General features: G+C 46.1%; 2 protein-coding genes across 2 annotated transcripts in view; both read left to right on the top strand.

Annotated features, from left to right (window-relative positions):
* The window catches only part of LOC126998705 (von Willebrand factor A domain-containing protein 8-like), a 65925-nt gene extending 55922 nt beyond the window's left edge, over positions 1–10003 (top strand). Inside the window, exons 4-17 of the mRNA XM_050860693.1 lie at positions 311–439; positions 802–915; positions 1479–1682; positions 1903–2063; positions 2866–3148; positions 3411–3601; positions 3694–3895; positions 4228–4376; positions 4584–4740; positions 5398–5578; positions 5714–5919; positions 6011–6162; positions 6729–6843; positions 7492–10003. Of these exons, the coding sequence (XP_050716650.1) occupies positions 311–439; positions 802–915; positions 1479–1682; positions 1903–2063; positions 2866–3148; positions 3411–3601; positions 3694–3895; positions 4228–4376; positions 4584–4740; positions 5398–5578; positions 5714–5919; positions 6011–6162; positions 6729–6843; positions 7492–9909 (4662 nt within the window). The 3' untranslated portion in view covers positions 9910–10003. The remainder of the gene's footprint in view (positions 1–310; positions 440–801; positions 916–1478; positions 1683–1902; positions 2064–2865; positions 3149–3410; positions 3602–3693; positions 3896–4227; positions 4377–4583; positions 4741–5397; positions 5579–5713; positions 5920–6010; positions 6163–6728; positions 6844–7491) is intronic.
* An 8200-nt stretch (positions 10004–18203) lies between these two features.
* On the top strand, positions 18204–21116 carry LOC126998757 (uncharacterized). Its single transcript, XM_050860773.1, has one exon. The coding sequence runs from the start codon at positions 18429–18431 to the stop codon at positions 20682–20684; it is 2256 nt and encodes a 751-aa protein (XP_050716730.1). The 5' UTR covers positions 18204–18428; the 3' UTR covers positions 20685–21116.
* Positions 21117–21497: the final 381 nt, after the last annotated feature.

Raw genomic sequence — 21497 nt, 5'->3', positions numbered from 1 at the left:
CCACTTTTGTCACAGTCTTCATGTTTTTTTTTTTTTTTATATAAGTGGAAGATTATGATCATCAAATGGTATTATGGACTTCTCTCTTTGTTCAGGTTTTCTTTTCTTCTGTTCCTCTTTGAACATGCTATATTGACTTTATTAATAATTCTTTATATATAGCTAGCTAGCTATATTTAATTCTCCCTGTATCTTGTTCATTATATCTTTCCTTAGTTCTTGGTACTGTATCATTCACCCACTCCAAGCTCTCTCTCTCCTCCAGGACAAGTTCTTGGTATCATTCCCTCACTGTAACTCTCTCCTCCAGGACAAGTTCCCTGCCACGGACCCGTCCCGCCTGGTGATGCGGCTGTACCCTTACCCAGCATTCCTCGCACAAGACAACTTCAAGTCTGTCGAGGATGTGCTGTCAACGTTTGGCTTCAACTCCTTCCTGGTATCCTCTCCAGTTTGATACTACTTACTTTGGATAGCAAATAGTCTATATATGTATATACCAAACACATTGAATTAATTACTCAGTCCAATTTCATTTTCACTATTTTCACAATCATACATCTACTCATTCAGCCTTGGCAAGTAATTGAGTTGTTCTTGCACTATGAAACTTGTAGTATCTCTTGTATATTTGGTGTATGTAATAGAAAAACAAAAAAATGTCATGCTCTTTTTTTTAAATATGAAAATAAATTCTGATACTTTATGTAATATTCCCCTCAACTTGATAGTCTGTGTAAACATAAGGCACATACATAAAGCATAGACTCGGCATCAGTAACAGACTAATGGCTCTTTCAGTGCAGCAACACTCCCGCAGGCGTCAACGAGGTCCAGGAGGTGCGTGGCAAGGAGGGCGCTCCCAACACAGCCCAGGTGGTGCTTAAGGTGGAGGGGAGGGAGGCAGCAGCCCAGGTAATTAATGAGCCTTGGTACTGACCAGGTTTCAAAACTGCGTACCTGTTTATTGCATTCGTCCCATAAACAAAGCATTGTGGCCACAGAAGTCATATACATACCATATATATGATTTTTTTAAATACCTACCCACAAGAGTGTACTTTATAAATTGTGTGAATACATGTTATATTTACTAATAGTCATATTCAGGAAGTCTGGGATACCACTAGGAAGATTTGATTCAGGAATTTGTGGAAGAAAGAAGTGTTAAGCAAAGGGTTTGTTCATGGCAGTTTCTGAAGAGTGAGAAACGGAGAACTGTGCTTAGGTCACCCTAAATGTGGAGCTGCCTGAGAGAATGATGCTGTTGATAAATAGGCAAACAGGTAGAGAATATCAAGTACCATCAGTATGCATGTCTAAAATTTGCTACACAAGCCATGTATCTCACAGACTAACACTTGTGACAGCTTCATTATGTCGCAATGGGGGCACAAAAGCTGGCTCCTTTATTTGAATTACATATACATACTATTGCTTAAAGCGGATAGATATTAAGGTTGTTATTCTCCTCCTAGGTGACATCAGGAACCAGCTGGGGAAGTGTTCCGCCGCCCTTCGTGTTCACTCCCTACCACCACGAGATTCTGACGGACCTCCTGCAGAGCCACAGCGTTGCCGACACGTGCATCATTGGCCCCCGAGGCTGTGGCAAGTCTGCAGCCGTGGCAAAGATGGCACACCTGCTGGGCTACCAGACTGAGCCTATTCTTGTTTATCAGGCAAGTGTTGTATCCCAATATTGAGTGAGCTTTTCTTTCCTTTCCATCAAGTATTTATAACTTTTCCTATTTTTGGGTTTTAATGGGAATTGTTTTTGCCCAGAAGCTACAAAGTTTGGCTTTACAACAAAAACTGTGGTGTTGCAACAGGTAGGGGAACAATGCTAGTTGCATGCATAGGTGTAAGATATTAATGGAAAACTGCACCTTCTCCCCTCAGGACATGACCTCGCGTGACTTGGTGCAGCAGCGTGTCACCTCCCCAAGTGGAGACACCACCTGGCAGTTTTCCCCGCTGGTGATGGCGGCGCTGGAGGGCAAGATGGCCATCCTGGACGGCATCCACAGACTCCACCATGGCACACTGGCTGTGCTACATCGGTGAGCAATGGGCTGTGTGCTCTGTGTTGTTTGGGGTGGCATCAGAATCCTGTAGATTTTTTGTGGGTTTTATGCAGTTTCAATCATTGGTCGTGGCACAAGAGGACTCTCACCATGTTAAAGGACGAGAATTGAGCCAACCCCACCCCACCGAAGTATGCAGCATTTCAGTTAGTGATCTTGGCACATAAACAACAGTTGCCTGTGATAATGTTTTTCCAAAGAGAGCATTAAATTCCCTCTGGTTATCTGACTTGTGAGGTGAATGCCCTTTGTAATAATATCTTGAGTTTCTCTTGGTTTTGGCCCACTACCCCCAGCACTCCTCAGAGGCCTGTACCACAATGATTAGTTCTAAAGAACTCTCCAATGAAAATATTTTACATTTTACTGGACTTTACAAGAGTAGGTGTATGGTGAAAAGAAACCATATTCTTCACTGAGTCACTGAAGGTTCTGGAACCCCCATGGATAGTGTCATAGGATGGGCAAAGCAACGTTCACTCTGGCATATGCCCCAATTGACTGATTAAGACTTAGTGCTACCCCACAAAATATGAAAAGGTGACCTCATGCACTTGTTTAGTGGCATTACATGAAGTTCAGTGTTATGTGACCCAGAAAAGCACCCATGCCATGATCAGTAACAGACTGTTAAGGTTGGCTCAAGAGGTACAATGTCCTTTTTTATTATTGGGAGAAAATCAGTTATGGTTAGTCAATGTGACTTAATCATCTAGTGCAGTATTTCACCGCAGCTAACCAAATACTCAGTCATTAATAACATGTAATTTGGCTTCAGGTTAGTACATGACCGTGAAATGCAGCTGTATGATGGGTCGAGGTTGCTGCGAGCGGACCGTTATGACACACTCAGGGACAAGAGTGGTCTGTCAGATGAGGACATGCTAGCCAGAGGTCTTCACCGCATCCATCCCTCATTTCGTATTGTGGCGCTGGCAGAGCCCCCAGTGATTGGTGCAGCTCAGGGGCAGTGGCTCACCCCCGAGGCCCTCACTCTCTTCCTCTACCACAACATGAGGCGCCTCAGCTCTCAGGAAACCATTGATCTTGTACAGAGATTGGTGAGTCGTAAGAGTTTTGTTACACAATTTGTGTTTTAAAGTAGTACATACTTGTTATCTGCATTAGTCAACATTCTTAACAAAAGACCCTCACAACAGGAATAACATAACGTAAGGTTGGATGCTGCATATTGCTTAGCCTCACTATAATTTCTGAATGGGGCAGAATGTCCTTTAATGCCTCAAAAAAATTAATTTCTCTGCCTGACAACTGACAACACACACACGCACACACTGTATCTATACATGAAATTTTGTGCAGGTTGGTGGCTGTGATCCTCCAGTGAAGGAGCTGATATCCCTGGCGTCCCAGCTGTCGGTCTCCAGCGACCCTGCCATGCGCTCCCTGGCAGAGTCCCTCTCGCTGCGGCAGGTCATCAGGATAGCAAAGCGCTTCAGGGCCTACCCAGACTTTGACCTTCGCACTGCTGTATACAAAGCTTGTCTTGCAAGGTAATGTCAGGCCTTTACTAAAAGAATCCAACTCAGTGAAAACAATTGTGTGAAAAACATAGAAGTATAATGTTACAATTTTTTTTCCCCAGATTTCTTCCACCACTTGCCAAGCAAGCTTTGGATGTTACACTGGAGAACCGAGGCATCACCAAAGGCATTCCTCTGGGGAACAAAGAACTGGCGTGTGAGGTGCAGGACGGGGTTCTCAGGATTGGAAACACTCATGCTCAGGTGTACAAGCCTGACAATTCCACTAAGATTCCTGACACTCTCTTCTTTGATATCAATCAGGTAAGGCAACCAGGTTGAGACAACTTATTAGCTGAGGTAATTTTAACATCATTTGCCTTCCTAAGTTTGAGCAGGTAACTATATTGATAATGAATATAATTACAAAGAACACAGTTTTCTGTATCATTGTCTAAAATGACAACCAATAGAGGCATAGCCCTTCTGTTGCTGAAGGTTGGAGCTAGAAAATGTCACACCTCTCAAATGTTTTTGCTCAAAGCATTTCTTGATATGGTTACAACAAGCCTCTGTGGGAAACAAGTCACAGGTGGCAGTGATGCTATCACCCTTTTCATAATTACTTTTATTTTCATCATTGCTTGGCCTAACAGCATATCGCAGTCTTGGAGAACATGCTGCAGGACTGGCTGTTAGGGGACCACCTGCTGCTGGTGGGCAATCAAGGTGTTGGCAAGAATAAGTTGGCCGACAGGTTCCTCTACCTGTTGTCTCGTCCACGGGAATACATTCAACTCCACAGGTAAGCCTGGCTGTTTTTATCTTCTGCAAACAGTAATATGTGCATCACTTAAATGTTTGAAGTTTATGAATTGCTCTGTTACAGCATTACCACTTGGTTTAAGTAGACTAATCTGTTCATGTTCATCAAGTATAGATTGAACACCAGTAAAACTATTGTTAACCGAGGAAAGTGGTCATGATTTTTGCATTTTTTCTCCCTCTTCAGAGACACAACAGTCCAGAGTCTGACCATCCAGCCGGTCGTGCGTGAGGGGCGAATTCAGCACGAGGACTCACCCTTGGTGGTGGCCGTCAAGACTGGCCGGGTGCTGGTGGTGGACGAGGCTGACAAGGCTCCCACCCACGTCACCTGTGTTCTCAAGGTGAGGGGACAGAGGGGCAGGGAATAGTTGTCCCTTTCATCACTATTGCCAAAACATTTGATCTGAAAGTAGTAATATAGTAGCTGCCAAAAGTTGTGTTGGTCCAGTGAAGAGTAGTCCACAGGTTGGATGGTGGAGGTAGTGTTGGGGGACAAAATTTGAACTGCACATCCATATCATTGCACTGATGTCTTCAGGGTGTCCACCAGCATTTCAGAGGAGCAGGAGAACCTTAAACTCCAAGGCATCTGAAATACAAATCACTAAAATCAATGTAACAGTCAAGAATTCATTTAACAACAAAATATATATGAATCCCAATAAAATAAACTCTAAACATCACAGTAGGGAAGGCAATGACAGTTTTGGCCTGCACTTTTTATTGCAGGCTCCACAGCTCTTTGTTGACTCCAGAATGACGCATAAAGGTCAACATCATCATCACAATTAATCACTTGTCATAAGTCGTAGCTTCTCTGGCTAGGTGAATACAATGCTATAAAAGTTCAAGGGTCATAAGGACTCTAATGTGAGCTCCACCTCTTGCTTAATTACCTGTAAATGAAGCAAATGTGAGAATTATAGCTGTGTCATGATTGAGTTCCCAACACTCCATATATTGCCATAAGGGACTGATAGACTGTGCCATCTTTGCAGACATTAGTGGAGAACGGAGAAATGCTGCTCTCTGACGGCCGCCGCATTGTTCCTGCCACGCACCCGCTGGCCGCCTCAGGGACAGCCAACGTCATCATTTCTCACCCAGACTTCCGGATGATTGTTCTTGCCAACCGTCCAGGCTTCCCCTTCCTTGGCAATGACTTCTTTGGGTCACTAGGTAACTTTAGTAGTATTTGTGGTTTTATTTATGACCTCACTTCCCAGAAATGTAACTCTGCATGCATTTCAGTATACATGGTTAAAATGCATATTGATACAATACAGCATTATCTACATTGTGCTTTGGCTTCAGGTGACCTCTTCAGCTGTCATGCCATCGACAACCCGAGTGTGGAGTCTGAGATAGCCCTCCTGCGCTCCTATGGTCCCGATGTGCCTGAGGAGATCATGCGGCACCTGGTGGGGGCGTTCGGTGAGCTGCGGGACCTGGCGGACCAGGCGCTCATCCAGTACCCGTACTCAACCAGAGAAGTTGTCAACATTATCAAGCACCTCCAGGTAAAGGTCGCCCATGGCCCAGTGAATGCTGTGCTCACATACTAGTGTGCCTTATATAACACATAGACCTCATTCCCAACCTTTCTTCCAGGCCTTCCCGGATGATGGCGTGGCCAGTGTGGTGCGCAATGTCCTTGACTTTGACTCCTGGTCTGGCGATGCCAAGGAAACTCTGGTGAGAGTCATGCACCGACACGGCATCCCTATCGACACCTCACCCAGGAATGTGAACCTGGCCAAGAAGTAAGCACAAGATTGACTGCCTCATGCACCACTGTCTTGCCATTATTGTTTTGAAGTAGGTTTTAAGATTAAAATCAATGCAATTTTGAATTATAATATTTTTCATCCTTCAATAAAGGAGACAAGCTAGGGGGCAGCATTATAATGGTATCTTAAGTGCACTTTTATACACTTGTGGTTGCATTTGATGAGGCTGGTCGATAAATAGATATGAATAAATGGTAATCTGGATGTCAGGACCAGTCTTGTCCCAGGGTAAGGGGTTGCCTCCTATCACAAGCTCAAATCAAAGGCCAGTGTGACTGAGATGAGCACTTAGGCCATATGCAGCTTATGAATATGCCCCCAACTTTTATAATTAGTCAGACATATTGTAAATATAATGTTCTCATGATGTACATTAGCCATTGAGTGCTGACAAATTATATTATCAATAAACAGAACCACAAAATATATAACCTAGAGTACTGAATAAAACTTTCAAATTTTAATGAGAATTTGAAGAGCAAGAATAAAAATAGATTAACAACTGTTGTTTTACTAACCTGGATATTCTGCATTGTCAGAATTCCTTTGCCCGAGCCCACCCTGGCAGCCACCTGGCAAGTCATGGCCCAGCGGCACCAGGGGAAGACGGGGCTCATGAGGCTCCCCATCGACTCCTCCTACCTAAAGATCAGGGTGAGGTTATTAAATTACATTATATGCTGGATATGCCAGATTTTAACCATTTGCCACAACCTATAATTCAGCAAATCTTCTTGGCATAATTTTAAACTTGAACCTGAAGGCATTGCTTGTAGCAGAAGGTTGGGGGAGGTTAAACTGAGGGAGCAGTGTTAGATTGAACTAAGTATATAGCTAGACAGTCTCATCAGGAAAGAAGGAAGCCATGGGGAACAAAGGCTTTCTTGAGCAGCAAAGAAGTTCCAAATACTTGCATAGGAAATGAGCTACACAAGAGGTGCAAGTTGTGAGTGAAAGTCAGATGAAGCATTGAAATTTGTATGAGTAACAGCCAAGGGAGTGGACTGTGGAGTGGTTGAATGGGTGAAGCATGGCACTCTGAGATTATCTGGACACAGTGAGAATGAATGAGGAGGCCTTTTTGCAGAGAGCATATGAGAGCAAGACTGAAGGTGTGGGGAAGATGAAAAAAGGTGGACGAGTATTGGAGAAATTGCAGGCGAGGGATTGAATGTGCTAAGGGAATGCCGCAATACAGAGGGAATGTGGGGTTAGTTCTGGGGGGAAAGATAGGGCATGAGAGGTATAGATTGTTGAAAGTAGATTTTATCTTTTTTTATTGTATTTTTTTTTACTTTTCAGAGTCCAAAGAGGGTGAATGTATCCTTCCTGGAAGTTGATGCTGTTCAGTCGAGGTCTTCAGTATTTACAGAGCAGCAGAGCTACTGGCCGCTCCCTGTGTATGAGACAGCTCTAGTGTCTGATGTTGCTGTCAGCCCGGGAGGCACTCACGATGCCCTTGATGACACCATACAGGTCACCACCGTGGCCCCCTCAGCCCTTTACTCTCTGGTTCCCAAAGGCACCAGACAACCTTTAAAGCAAATGCTCCTCCATGACTTGCTGCCCCGCTATCGTTCTGCCTATCAGCCCAGGCTGAAGGTGGCAAGCCTACATGATGGCAGAGTTGCACTTCATGAGGAAGCTTCCAACACACTCATGATTACGAATATGGATAAGGGCACTGTTTCCGAGGTGCAGCTCAGCTCCATCTTTGAGGCTGCTACTGAAAAACTTTGGAAAAAGATTGGATCTGTCAAACAGACGTACCTCCGTATGTGTAAGGACAGAGCAGACAAGGGTCAACTTGCCTTGTGGGAAGTTGGAGGTGAGAAAGTAATCTTTATTGATTTGGTTGATGAGATGCTCCACTCTATAGACATACCCTTCCCTCTGTCATCATTCCACCTACTGGATGATGGCCACCAGTGGCTGGCTGCTGATGAAGATGGTGGGAAGTGGCTGCTGAAACGTGATGGCTCAGAGTTTGTCCTTCACCCAATGACTCAATTATCAAAGAATGATAGTCAGCCTGTCACTGTGTCAGTTGTTACTCCACACAACCTGACAGACTTTGTCTTATCCTCGGCTCTCAAGCAACAGATCAGTGCTCCAAGCCGGTTGATTGCCCCAAAGGATGCTTTAGCTGCCATTGCTGTAGGTTTTCCTGAACTTGACGCCAGTGAAAATGAAGTCTATGTTTGGAATCGCAAGGGAATGTCACTTCAGGATCCTCTCCCACTCTGTGACTCGGCCAGCGTCACCATCACACTCAAAGATTGTGGACAGATTGTGAGGTGTGTGAATGATGCTCCAGATGATGCTTTTCACTATACTCAGCCACCAGCAACAAATTGTCACTTCTTGGAGGTGACAGATTTAGTCAACCACAGTGTAAGTTACGTTCCTGTGCCAAGAGCTTCTCAAGCATCGCCTTACTGGGCCTGGGCAGCAGCAGCCCGCACAACTCCACTTGTCCTGGCAGCAACCTCTGGCCAAGGAGTGGCTTCCGTTGACTCAAGTGGAGTGTTACGTCTCTGGCAAACAGGAAGTGAAGGATTACAGAGATCTCTTGCAGAGTGGCGAAAAATGATCGGCGAAGACAGCGCAGACCTGAGATTGGATATTGAGAGGTACAGTGGGGAGGATGTCACCGAGCCCAAGCATGGAAAGGAAGATCCGGACAATGAGCCTCATGTAGGAGGAAACACATGGGCTGGAGGGACGGGGGGGAGAGACACAGCTGGCCTCGGGGGCAAAGGTGGGCCTTACCGCCTGGACGCTGGCCACGATGTCCACCAGGTGTCTCAGGCAGAGAAGGATGCTGTCCCAGAGGAAGTGAGAAGAGCCGCACACGAGATGGCACAAAGAGCCTTTAAGGAACGACTGCGACAGATCAAAATGAGTGAATATGATGCTTCGCTTTATGAGAGATTTTCAAAGAGTGTGGAGCCTCAAATTCGAGCACTGCGCGGCATCATCAGTACTCTTCAGGCCAAGGGAAAGGAGAGGCAGTGGCTTCGTCACCGCACCTCGGGTGAGCTGGACGACACCAAGCTCATCGAGGGGCTGGCCGGGGAAAGAAACATTTATCGACAGAGGCGTGAAGAAGAGCCAGAGGTTGGCGCTCCGCAGACACACCCAAAGCGTCTGCGTCTGGTTGTTGATGTTTCAGGGTCGATGTACAGATTTAATGGTCATGACGGCCGCCTGGAGCGTGAGCTGGAGGCAACGCTCATGGTGATGGAGGCCTTTGAAGGGTTTGAAACCAAATTCAAATATGACATCTATGGACATTCAGGTGAAGATTATGCTGTTCCCCTCGTAGAGTCTGCCAGCGTTCCCAGCAACAACAAGGAACGTCTAGATATCTTGAAGACAATGCAGGCTCACTCCCAGTTCTGTCTCAGTGGTGACCACACTCTTGAGGCAGCCATGAGTGCTGTGAAGCAGGTGGCTCTAGAGGAGGCTGATGAAAGGTTTGTTATCTTACTTTCTGATGCAAATCTTGAAAGGTATGGAATTCGGCCAAGCGAGCTGGCCAAGGCTCTCACTTCCGAGAGTTCCGTCAACACTTATGCCATATTCATTGGTTCTCTCGGTGACCAGGCCGACAGGCTGACAAAAGCCCTGCCTGCCGGACACTCCTTTGTGTGTCTTGACCTCAAGAGGATTCCCCAGATACTGCAACAAATCTTTACCTCAGCAATGTTAAAGTAACTCTTCAGCAAATAGTGATAGTGGAAATCAGTTACCTATGCAGATATAATTATATCCCTGTACAATAAATATATGAATATATTTACTTTATATAAAAATTTGTATTGATTTACCATACTTGGGCCTTTAAAAAAAACACAAATACACAAAATGAGCTATGTAAGAGGTGCATGTGGTGTGTCAAGATGAAATCTGTTGCAAGGTTTTGGTGTAGGAAGTGGATGATGGAGTGGTTAAGTGGGTGAGACTTGGTACCCTGCGATGGTTTGGAAGAGGAATTTATACAGATGACTTTGTGAAGATTACATGAGGGCAGGCTTGAGGGAGAGGGTGTCACAGGGGCCAATCAGAGAAATGGATCAAAAGGGTGGACGAGTATTGGAGGTAAAGATTTGGCAAGCAAGGGATGGAAGTGCAGAGAGGTATTGCTGAAACAAGGAAAACTGCAAACTTCTGTAGACTAATTTGGTCCTTTCATTCTACTACCTTTTACTACTTTCCTACTTCCCACTCCCCACTTTCCTCTTTCCCACTCTACTTTCCTCTTTCCCACTCTCTACTTTCCTCCTTCCCACTCTCTACTTTCCTCCTTCCCACTCTCTACTTTCCTCTTTCCCACTCTCTACTTTCCTCTTTCCCACTCTCTACTTTCCTCTTTCCCACTCTCTACTTTCCTCTTTCCCACTCTCTACTTTCCTCCTTCCCACTCTCTACTTTCCTCTTTCCCACTCTCTACTTTCCTACCTCCCTTTCTTTCCCTTTTGTCCTCCTAACAATATCATTCACTACATACCTTCCAGACCTCATCATTCACCTTACTTCTTTTGCCAAGCCCTCAGCAGCTGAAGGCAGGACAGAGTGAGAGAAGTTCCACAGCACCGAAGTCCACTAGTAACATTGTGGCGTCTCATGGTAGTTCATCTATGGTGGTGTCTCCCCTGAACTCCTCCTTGTTACAGATGAAAGGGTATAGTTGGCTGTCTCCCATGTCTCCTCGCCCTTCACGTCTGCAAGAGAAATAGTGGTAAATCAAAGGCTCCTCCATGCTTGTTAATGTGCAGGCTTGAGATTAATTTGTATTACATGTGGAATATGCATTTACCATGAAAATATATAGTAACTGTAATGCAGACAGCTGAAGTATAAATTCAATGGATGACAAAGAAAGTAAAGGAGAGGTCAGATGATGGGAATATGATTGAATAGCAAGATAAAAGTTAATATGAAGTAAATTTAAATGTGACTTTAATTCCATTTTCTCATCTTACAGTCAATCACTGAGAAAACTATGCTATAATAAAAAGTGACACTACTATCTTTTTTCCTGAATAAGCCACGGCTGGTGAGGGTAGTAATGGAGTCCCAAGCCGTAGAATGGATTATAAAAAAAAGAGCATAGAGGGTTGTGACTGAGTGGATGGTTCAAGAATATGTATGGAATAAAACAAAAGAGTAAAGTGGCAGAAAGGTTTCACTTAAATGGCAATACATTTAAGAAGCGAAGAATGGGGAGCAGTTTTGGTATGGGAAGGGGCCTGTAGAGTGGTCAAATGGGTGAAACATGGTACTTAGAGATGGTTCAGGGCAGAGGAAAGAAAGAATGGTCTCCAGTGTACGAGGAGGAGTTAGAGTAGTTAGGTAACACAAGTGGAAGGTCTAACCAGAAGTAACTATGAGACTAGGGAATCATCAAATCCATATTATTAAACATTTCGACGGCCAAGCAAGCAGTGGCGTAGCAAGTGTGTGTGTGGGGTTATTATTAATGAGGCAATACAGCAGGGGCACTTTATACAAAGACACTTCTTTTGTTTTTTTTGTGTATTTTTTAGTACAGAAAATCATATTCACTTCAATAAGCACTAAATCAGAGGAAAAATATCTATATAAATAAAATTCACTTGTCATTCATCTACCATCAACATTTCTGAATACACAAACACACTCAACTAAACGCTACTTATATCTAAATTCTGTAACGTATGATTTGCTCCAATAATCCAAGCATATAGATAAACAGATGCTAAATATGACTAAATTTTGTAATGTATTATTTCCTCCACAAGTATTCCAAGCACATCGTTAAAATAAGCTAAATACATATGACTTCTGCACCGTACCGTATTCTCTCCACCACAAGTATTCCAAGGACATATTTCAGCTTATCAACACTACCTGGGCCTTATTTTAGGGCAAACTATGAGCAATACCTGTCAATCACCATCCCGCGGGAGCACCGTTTGTCCAGGTATACGAGGTGACCAATATTGTCCGTCTTGTGTTTCTTCTTCCTCTCTCACGAAGCCTTTCTCACGCTGCCACGCCATCTCTTTCCCAAGGAGCCCAGATGATGAGGCTGTTTGTCCTTCTTTCAAGTGCTTGGTTCTCTTCATTATCCAGCTCTGTTGACGCGCACGCCCACAGCCTCTTTAGTTTCGGCCGCTACTGTCGCTTATCCTGCCGACCCTGCCGCTCCTGTTTCCGAGTGGCCGTGTCGGAGCTCTCCTCGAAACTCATTGCTTGTACCACCTTGCACTTTGTCCTCCTCAGTCTCTTTCTACTTATTTACATCTTCCGCCACATTTGTCACGTCTCTAAGTAGGGTACAGTTGCTGATCTATAACAACGCCTTGTCTTTTTGTCTGCTTGATTCTGTTTAATGCAGGAGATTCGTTGCTTCATATTTTAAATGTCTTCGAGCAGACCGGCGTTCGAAGATTCATCAGACTTCGCAGTATTTACTTAACGTGGTAATAGCGCTTTGTAGCCGTGGATTACTCATTTTATGGACTTCTCCCGGGACTGATAATGCTAATTCACCGTGTTAGTACAAGTCAAGTTTGCCGTTGTTTTGCTGGAGTTGCTTCTAGTTTCGCCTTATTCCCTTTCAGTAGAATTAAAGGAGGTAGAAGAGGAGCGCAGACGAGGGAAGTCCTACCTCGACAACAGCTGCCTCCCCCCCCCCCCCCCACACACACACACACGCACACACACACTCTACGCCAGGGAGATTTACATAGATTCACATAGATATTCAATGGAAGTGTTACCTCATTATACTTGAATGAGAAGTTTCTGTTAATGAAGCCCAGTATTATGTTGGCTTTATTTGCTGCGTCCATGCATGATGTGTGTGTGTGTGTGTGTGTGTGTGTGTGTAAGAGAGAGAGAGAGAGAGAGAGAGAGAGAGAGAGAGAGAGAGAGAGAGAAATGAGTATGGATTCCTGTTTTCACATCCCACCTCCTTCCCTCGTCTCGGCTGGCTGGTCGGCGGGGAAGATTGTGTTACGAAACCAACAGGACAATTGTACGCAGCATCTTTGGTTACCTTAAATATTTCTGTTCGGCTGTAACTGTATCTGGGAACCTACACACCAAGCTATCTGTAAGTTATGTTGAGTCTGTTACCAATAATAAATACTCGACTCTTTTATGCACTCCTGTTTTGATTTGTGTTGTTCATCTGTGCAATAATTAGCCTTTCATACTTTTCACTTTCATGCACTTTTATATTTTCAATCGTCTTTCAAATATATAATAATTTTGGAATAAAACTAAAGTTCCAAATTTTTCACTTCTCTGTTTATCTTCATACGCCTCCGCGGTGCAGTGAATAGCGTCCGTGGCTACGAATCTGCGGGCACGGGTTCGAATCCCGCCCTGGGAAGTCGACGTGCATCCCACCCAGCTGTTCATCCTTCCTTCAGGGATATTCGAGAGAGAGAGAGAGAGAGAGAGAAACTACGTCGTGACTGTTTAACAAATCACTCGGGTAAAGCTTCTCTCTGCAGGTGTTGCAAAAGATTTTACTCACAGAACCTTTCTTTGTCTTCCTTGCCTAACATGTTTGCTTTCATCCATACCAATCTGTGTTTTGGTTCGTTCTCTTATTTGGTCAGCTACTCCTATACGCATTATACAAACGCGCATTCATTTATACATTCATTTCCCACCCGCCACTAGACCCACAAGACACGTACCACAATATTCTCGTCCCGGTCAAAACTCGCACGGACATGTATCGGCTTAGTGCGATACCGACACTTGTGAGGGTCATTAACACCTCCATGATCACATGACCCCTCCACTCCAACACACACACACACACACATCACCCTTCCCCACTTCCCGCATTACTCACCACATGAAACTCATTGTATGGTATTTTTGTGTATTTTCAGCCTTATGGCTGCCTACAAATGAATAAACCATTTATTATTATTATTATTATTATTATTATTATTATTATTATTATTATTATTATTATTAATTCATACATGCATTCGAAACTGACCTCTCTTCTGACCTCTCGTATTTTTTTTTTCCTTTCGTCTGAGAAGCGTCTATAGCGGGCATTTTTGTTGGTGTTATTGTTTTTATTGTCCCTTGAGTTGCTTCCCTTGCTATAAAGAAGAAAAAAAATAGTTATATCTCCATGCATTCATATCCTTTCCTTCCTATACTTTCATATCCTTATTCATTCACTCCGTTTCCTTCGCCTGTTTATTCCTTCATTCACGCCTTCAGCCTCTCCTTTCGTTATGCACTTTTTTGTAACTTTTTCTTTATTCATTCACACTCTTTCGTTCATCTATTCATACTTTCACTCACACCCTCATTCATTTCGTCTCTTCACCATCCATTCATTCCTTCATTCACGCCTTCATTGTTTTACTTCTTATGCACTTCTTCCTCGTAACTATTTATCTTTAACATTCACGCCCTTTCCTTCACGCCTTCATTCTTTCCTTTCGTTATGCACTATATATATTTCCTCGTAATCACTATTTAGTTCTCAGAGGACGGATGATAAGCAATGTCACCACGCAGCAGCCAAGGGCGACTAAAAAAGGTAGCAATGTAACAAACGCCCTTCTTTGCACTGTCTGGGATATAAAAGTTTTAGGTGTTACCACTCCCACGACAGACCTTGGCCATCTGTTTATCCCAGCTCTGCGATTGTTCCCGTGTCTCCCTCGCACTGTTTAAAATCATGGTGATGGTGGAGGTGGTGGTGGTGGTGTTTATGGTGGCGGTGGTAGGAGGAGGAGAATGAGGAGGCGGAAGACGAAGAAGGAAAAAAAATTGTGTGTGGGAGAGAGAGAGAGAGAGAGAGAGAGAGAGAGAGAGAGAGAGAGAGAGAGAGAGAGAGAGAGAGAGAGAGAGGATCCTATTATATGGGAAGGGGAGAGAAAAAAAGAGGGAAGGAAAAGTTAAAGGGAATTTACATTGTGTGTGTGTGTGTGTGTGTGTGTGTGTGTGTGTGTTTACCTAGTTGTGATATGCAGAAAGTTACAATCGTGGGATCCGTCTCCGAATCTCATTTTATCCAGCTCAGCGTTAAGTTCATGAATACATTTTGTTGCAGAGTCCCTTTCTGTTGGTGCGGGCGGCGCGTTGCAACGTCGGGGAGAGGCGGCGCTCAAGGCTGCACGGCCTTCAACGCCTGTCTCGGAGGACTGTTTAGACACCCTCTGGCTGACTCTATAATATAATAAAAACCGCACGGCAAGATCGAGATAAGGTCAGAACACTGCTGCAAAAAGATTGGGGATAACGGCAGCAAAACCAGAGGACACGCCACACCCAGCAGCTTGCACTTTACAATAACATTTATCAGTGTGTGTGTGTGTGTGTGTGTGTGTGTGTGTGTGTGTGGAGGGCGGAGATGCCCTGTTTTGGGAGGCGAGGGCTCAAGCGCCGGTTTGGTGGTCTTCTCAGCCTGCCCCCAGTGTGTCCGCGTGCCACGCAGCCCGTGTGACTCCCTGTGACGTCAGGCGTTAGTGGAAATAACTCCCCCTTGGGGCTGAAGAATACCCCTGCCACATCACCTGCCCGTCCTTCTTCTCCCCGAATACTTCATGAAAGCAGTGAAAGTATTCATGAATACAGGAGGATCGAACGACTATACCGGAAAGGGTTCAGGTGTACGAGGGCGGGGATGGCGATAAATTGAGGGATATAATCATTACCAGGCAAGTAGTTCAGGATGAGATAGAGAAGCTTAAGAAGAACAAGTCGCCTGGTCCTGACGGGATATTTCCGAGGGTATTAAAGGAATTAGGGGATGTACTCAGTGACCCACTAACCGACATCTTTAAGATGTCGGTAAATACTGGCTGCCGAACTTATGGAAAGTAGCTAATGTGACGCCGATTTTTAAAAAGGGGGACAGGTCAGTTGCTTCTAACTATCGCCCAATTAGCTTAACATCGGTTATAGGCAAGATGCTGGAGTCCATAATAGCCAGGAACATTCGGGAGCATCTAGAGAAACATAGCTTAATTCACGACTCGCAGCATGGGTTCACGAAAGGTAGGTCATGCCTCACCAATCTCTTGTCCTTCTACAATAAAGTATTTGAGGCGGTAGACAGAGATGAAAATTATGATGTAATCTATCTTGATTTTGGTAAAACGTTCGACAAAGTTCCTCACCAACGACTGTTGCTTAAATTACAGGCTCATGGAGTAGATGGTAAAGTTTTGAACTGGGTCAAGGCGTGGCTTAGCAATAGGAAGCAAAGAGTGCAAATCAATGGTAAAAGATCTGACTGGGGATGTGTTACGAGTGGGGTCCCACAAGGTTCGGTATTAGGTCCACTTTTGTTTATTATTTATATCAATGACTTAGATACAGGAATTAGTAGTGATGTCAGTAAGTTTGGAGATGATACCAAGATCGGTAGAGTAATTGAGTTGGATCAGGACGCTAGTATTCTCCAGGGTGAACTAAACAGATTGTATGACTGGGCGGATAAATGGCAGATGGAGTTCAATGTAGGGAAGTGCAGTATTCTGAGTGTAGGTAGGAACAACCCCTCACATAACTATTGCTTAAATGACACTCATAAGCAGGTCTGGGTGCGAGAGGATTAAGGGTCTTAGTGAGCTCTGATCTCCGTCCAAGGGCACAATGCATTCAAGCTAGAAATCGAGCAAATAGGGTACTGGGATTTATTTCAAGGAGCGTAAGCAACAGAAGCGCCGAAGTCTTCCTCAAACTATATTTAGCATTAGTTAGACCTCATCTTGACGATGCGGTTCAGTTCTGGTCACCTTACTATAGAATGGATATCAAAATGTTAGAATCGGTGCAGAGGAGGATGACTAAGATGATTCAGGGGTTGAGAAACTTGCCATACGAGGAAAGACTCAATCAGTTAAACTTGCATTCTCTAGAAAGGCGAAGGGTGCGTGGAGACATGATCGAGGTTTATAAATGGATGAAGGGGGACATTCATAAGGTTTTGTTGGTAAAAGAACCGGGTAGGACAAGAAGTAATGGGTTTAAACTGGATAAATTCAGATTCAACAGGGACATAGGCAAAAATTGGTTTACAAACAGGGTGGTGGATGAGTGGAATAGGCTTAGCAGTCATGTGGTGAGTGCCAATACAATTGTCACATTCAAAAATAGATTAGATAAATTCATGGACAGCGATATTAGGTGGGGTTAGATACACGGGCGCTACACGGGAGCTTAGGTTCAGAGGAGCTGCCTCGTACAGGCCTACCGGCCTCTTGCAGACTCCTATGTTCTTATGTTCCTATGTACATTGGTGAATAGCTACTTTTCATTGAAAAATACTTTCTTGACGTAACTGCATGTATATAGCACTGTTCCAAAGTTATGCAACAGTAAAACGAGCCCATGAACTTGTACGTACAACTCTACACGACAATAACGTCACGTCCGCCCAGGAGGCTATAGGGTAGTGAGACGCAACGGCTGTTATTTCTGATAATAATTTATTAAGTATTTGTCAGATTATTCGCAGAATACGAATACCTTTCCCTTATAATTATTCGAATACGAATCAGAATACTTTGATTTATACCAAAAGTTATTCGAATACGAATACGAATACGCCCAGATACGGCATTCGAATACGAATATCGACTACGAGTATTCCATCCATGATCCGGACCGTGACGTAATGAGGAAATGTGGAAATGCCTCCCCCTTGGGCATGAAAATCACCCTGTTACAACACCCGCCCCGCCCCCCCTCCTCCTGCCCTGGCCCTCACCACCATCACCACTCCTTGTCACATCACCTGTCCTTCCCCTTCCCATCCTTCCCCACCACCACTCCGTCACATCGCCTTGTCTCCTCCCCCACCCACGGTCTGGATTATCTAGACCGTGCTCCCACCCACAACCACCACTACCACCACCACGTGCGGCAAGGAGAGGGAAAGGAGTGGAGCAAATGAGAAAAAGAAATACAAATACACCGAAAAATCTCGTGTGTGTGTGTGTGTGTGTGTCGGGCAGCAATGTCTGGCAGCGCGGGAACCATGGGCGGGCGGGGTTCGGGGAGGAGGCCGAGGCAGCAAGATCTTCCTCCCACACGTATCCTCTCACTTTCCTTTCTCACGCCCAGTCATCTTCCAGACATCCTTGTGTGTGGTAGAGGCGACGTCCGGTCTACCCAAACTGCTACTGTAGTGAAGGACTTTGGTGTAATTGAGGGCCTGTGATGTTACTGTAGCGTACGGGAGAGAAGTGAGAGCCATGGACATACGTATAATCATTTTCCTGGTGGCATGGTGCGCGTGGGTGACTCCTTCCAAGCTAGACTCCCAGGTACCTGCGTGTCCTTCAAGGAATTCATGTCAGCTGCGTAATGTCTCCGATTATACCGCTGACATTCAAGATCCGTGTTATTGCGACGCTCTCTGCAACACATACGCCGACTGTTGCCTTGATGCAGAGTACAGGAACGCGAGCCAGCAGAAAATCGACAGGCACAGTGACTTCTGGTGTAGCACTTTTGGTGGTGAGACCTTCCCGTCCTACGTGAAGCAGGCTAAGTGTAAGGAGGGATGGACCGAAAGGAAGGCAGAGGCTCTGTGTCTAAGGGATAACACGTACACTGACCCCCTCTCTGGCCTATTAGTAACCAGCAGAATCAGCGGCATCACTTACCAGAACTATTACTGTGCCATCTGCAACGAGGACATCCTGGACCTCAGAATGTGGAAAGGTAAGCTTTCCTGCAATGTGCCTCGTGACGCAAAAGTTAACCTAACGGACTTACAATTCAACGGTGATGCATGGGGCGTCTTCTATGGGAGCCCCGAGGATGGGGATTTCCGTACTTGCTCCCTGGAAGCGGAACGCCCCCAGGATATAAAGAATCTGACGAGAATATGTCCTTCCTCTTCCGCAATCACGACGTGCCCTGATGGCTGGCCTGACCAGGAGGTGGCGGCGCAGTGCCAGTCCTACACCGCAGTGGTATATTACGACTGGAAGACGTACCGGAACCCTCACTGTGCCCTCTGCAACAACAGGACGGATTACTATACTTGCATTCCACCGCACCCATCCATTGCTTTCGGCAAAGCTAGTCCAGGTGTTAGATTTGGGCCAGTGTCTTTCGCCCAAATATTAGATTTCGCCGACGACAACAACTTGGTGGGTTCCTCGTCACCCTGCAGTCTCACGCAGGTTTGGGATCCATTCTTTAAGCGGTGCAGGAGCATCGTGTGTTCCAAGCCTCACCAGGACTATAGGTACGGAGAATGCGAGGACGTGAGAGATGTTGATTTAACAAGTAATTACACGGCATCCAATGAGGCTCCTCCCTCGACGAACTTCACGTCAGAGTTCCTAGAGTGCCACAAGGTCGTCCTCATGGAAGGGGAGTTCCTTTTCCTGGACAACGGCAGCGCATACATTGCGGAGTATGATCGCTCCTACAGCCCGGGGGAATATGCGGGCAGCGGCGAAGGAGGCCTGCTGGTTTGCCTGCATGACGACGCCTTAGATTCTTCGCGCAAGTTTTCGGCGGTGCTCGGGTGGGTGTCCCTGGCGGGCCTGGGTTTGTCATGCACGGCCCTGCTGCTACACCTGGCAGTCTTCGCTCTCTTGCCAGAGCTGAGGAACCTGTCTGGCAAAAACCTGGCGTCACTGAGCTTGGCGCTGCTGGCCGCCTATGTCACCTTCATGGTGAACACGGTCCTGCGGCCCGGGCCCTCTGGCTGCCTCGTGCTAGCCGCCGCCATGTATTACTTCTTCGTCACTTCCTTCACCTGGATGAATGTCATCGCCTTCGACGTGTGGTACAGCGTCCACCTCACCCAGCGCCAGCTCCGGGTATCCACCGGCGGCCAGTGGCGGCGGTTCATCGCCTACTCCCTGTACAGCTGGCTGCTGCCGGCCGCTGCCACGCTGGCCCTGCTGCTGGTGGACCAGTTCGAGCCCCACGGAGTGCCTGAGGACTTCCTTCCCCGCCTGGGTCGGACGTGGTGCTGGTTCTCCCATCGCAAGGCGCTGCTGGCGTTCTTCGCGGCGCCCATGGTGGTCATCATCGTGGTGAACTGCGTCCTCTTCGTCAGCACCGCCGCCATAATTACGCACGCCGGCAGCACGGCGGCGGCCACCTCGGCGCGGGGCGGCTACCAGCAGGGCTACTACAAGGTGTACCTGCGGCTGGCGGTGCTGATGGGCTTCACCTGGGTGACCGGCATCGCGGCGGGCTACCTCTCCCTGGAGCCCCTCTGGTATGTCTTTGTGATGCTCAACACACTACAGGGCGTCTTCATCTTCCTCGCCTTCACCGTCAGGACCAGGGTGTGGCAGGGCGTGGGTGCCGCCAGCCGCAAGCTGCTGCAGCGAGGCCTGTCCAGAGTGACTCGCCGCCCACCGCAGCTCAACAATCACGCCTTCGAGCTGAGTCAGACGCCCGAGCACATCTCCTCCTTCACCCCCACCACCTCCCTGGCAACTACTGATGATACAACACCTCCCACGACACATCCCTGACCTGCCACGGCCGCGGAGCAACATGGCGGCAGTCTTGACATTGCAAACAGGTAAAAAAAACGCTTATTGGCCAGGCCTCTGCACGACTTGCTGCCGATAGTTCATCTGTCCGGCCTCTGCAGTGTGTCAGCATGTCAGCAGGCCACAGGGCGGCAGGTGACCGCCGCAACACTGCGAGGAGGCCCGCCACACAGGACCCGTCGCAGTCTTGCAGCTCACCAGTGTTCGTTAAGCCAAAACACTGGAGACAATTATTGTTATGTATAGTATTTATTTTTGTAACTAACCCGTATATGCTCACCTGTAAATGTCCCGTGTTAATCATAAAAACATTATCATTAACAGAGCTTTAATATTCAATATAATGTACAAATGCTCAATTATTTATTATTCAATGTGCTGCACAAATAATCAATGGGTATTGCCTGAAAACTTTTTTCCTTGACCTCAAGCTTGCATGATATAATCAGTGGAGGCTGCTGTTGGGGCAAACTTGTCTTGTGTACGTTTGAGCAGCAACCCCAAGTCTGTGTCATTGACCACGGCCTGATCACTCTCTAAACTCGCGATCGCCGGCAAGCACCCTCCCCGACATGGCTATGGAGCTCGTGACGCGTCTTAGATCACCTGGGATAGCACATCACACCCACACCCACCCCGGAGGCGGGACACAACCCCCGACTGCTGGGTGGACAGGGAAACATATTGAAGGAGACGGCCCTTTCATCTCCGCTCTGCCCAGGAATCGAACTCAAGACCCTTCAGTTGAAAATGAGCATTCTAACCACTGCACTACAGAGTTTAGTTTGTGTG

Source organism: Eriocheir sinensis, chromosome 15 (assembly GCF_024679095.1).
Source record: "Eriocheir sinensis breed Jianghai 21 chromosome 15, ASM2467909v1, whole genome shotgun sequence".
Classification (NCBI taxonomy): Eukaryota; Metazoa; Arthropoda; class Malacostraca; order Decapoda; family Varunidae; genus Eriocheir; species Eriocheir sinensis.
Note: the sequence above shows the minus strand (reverse complement) of the source record. Positions and strands in the feature narration are given on the sequence as shown.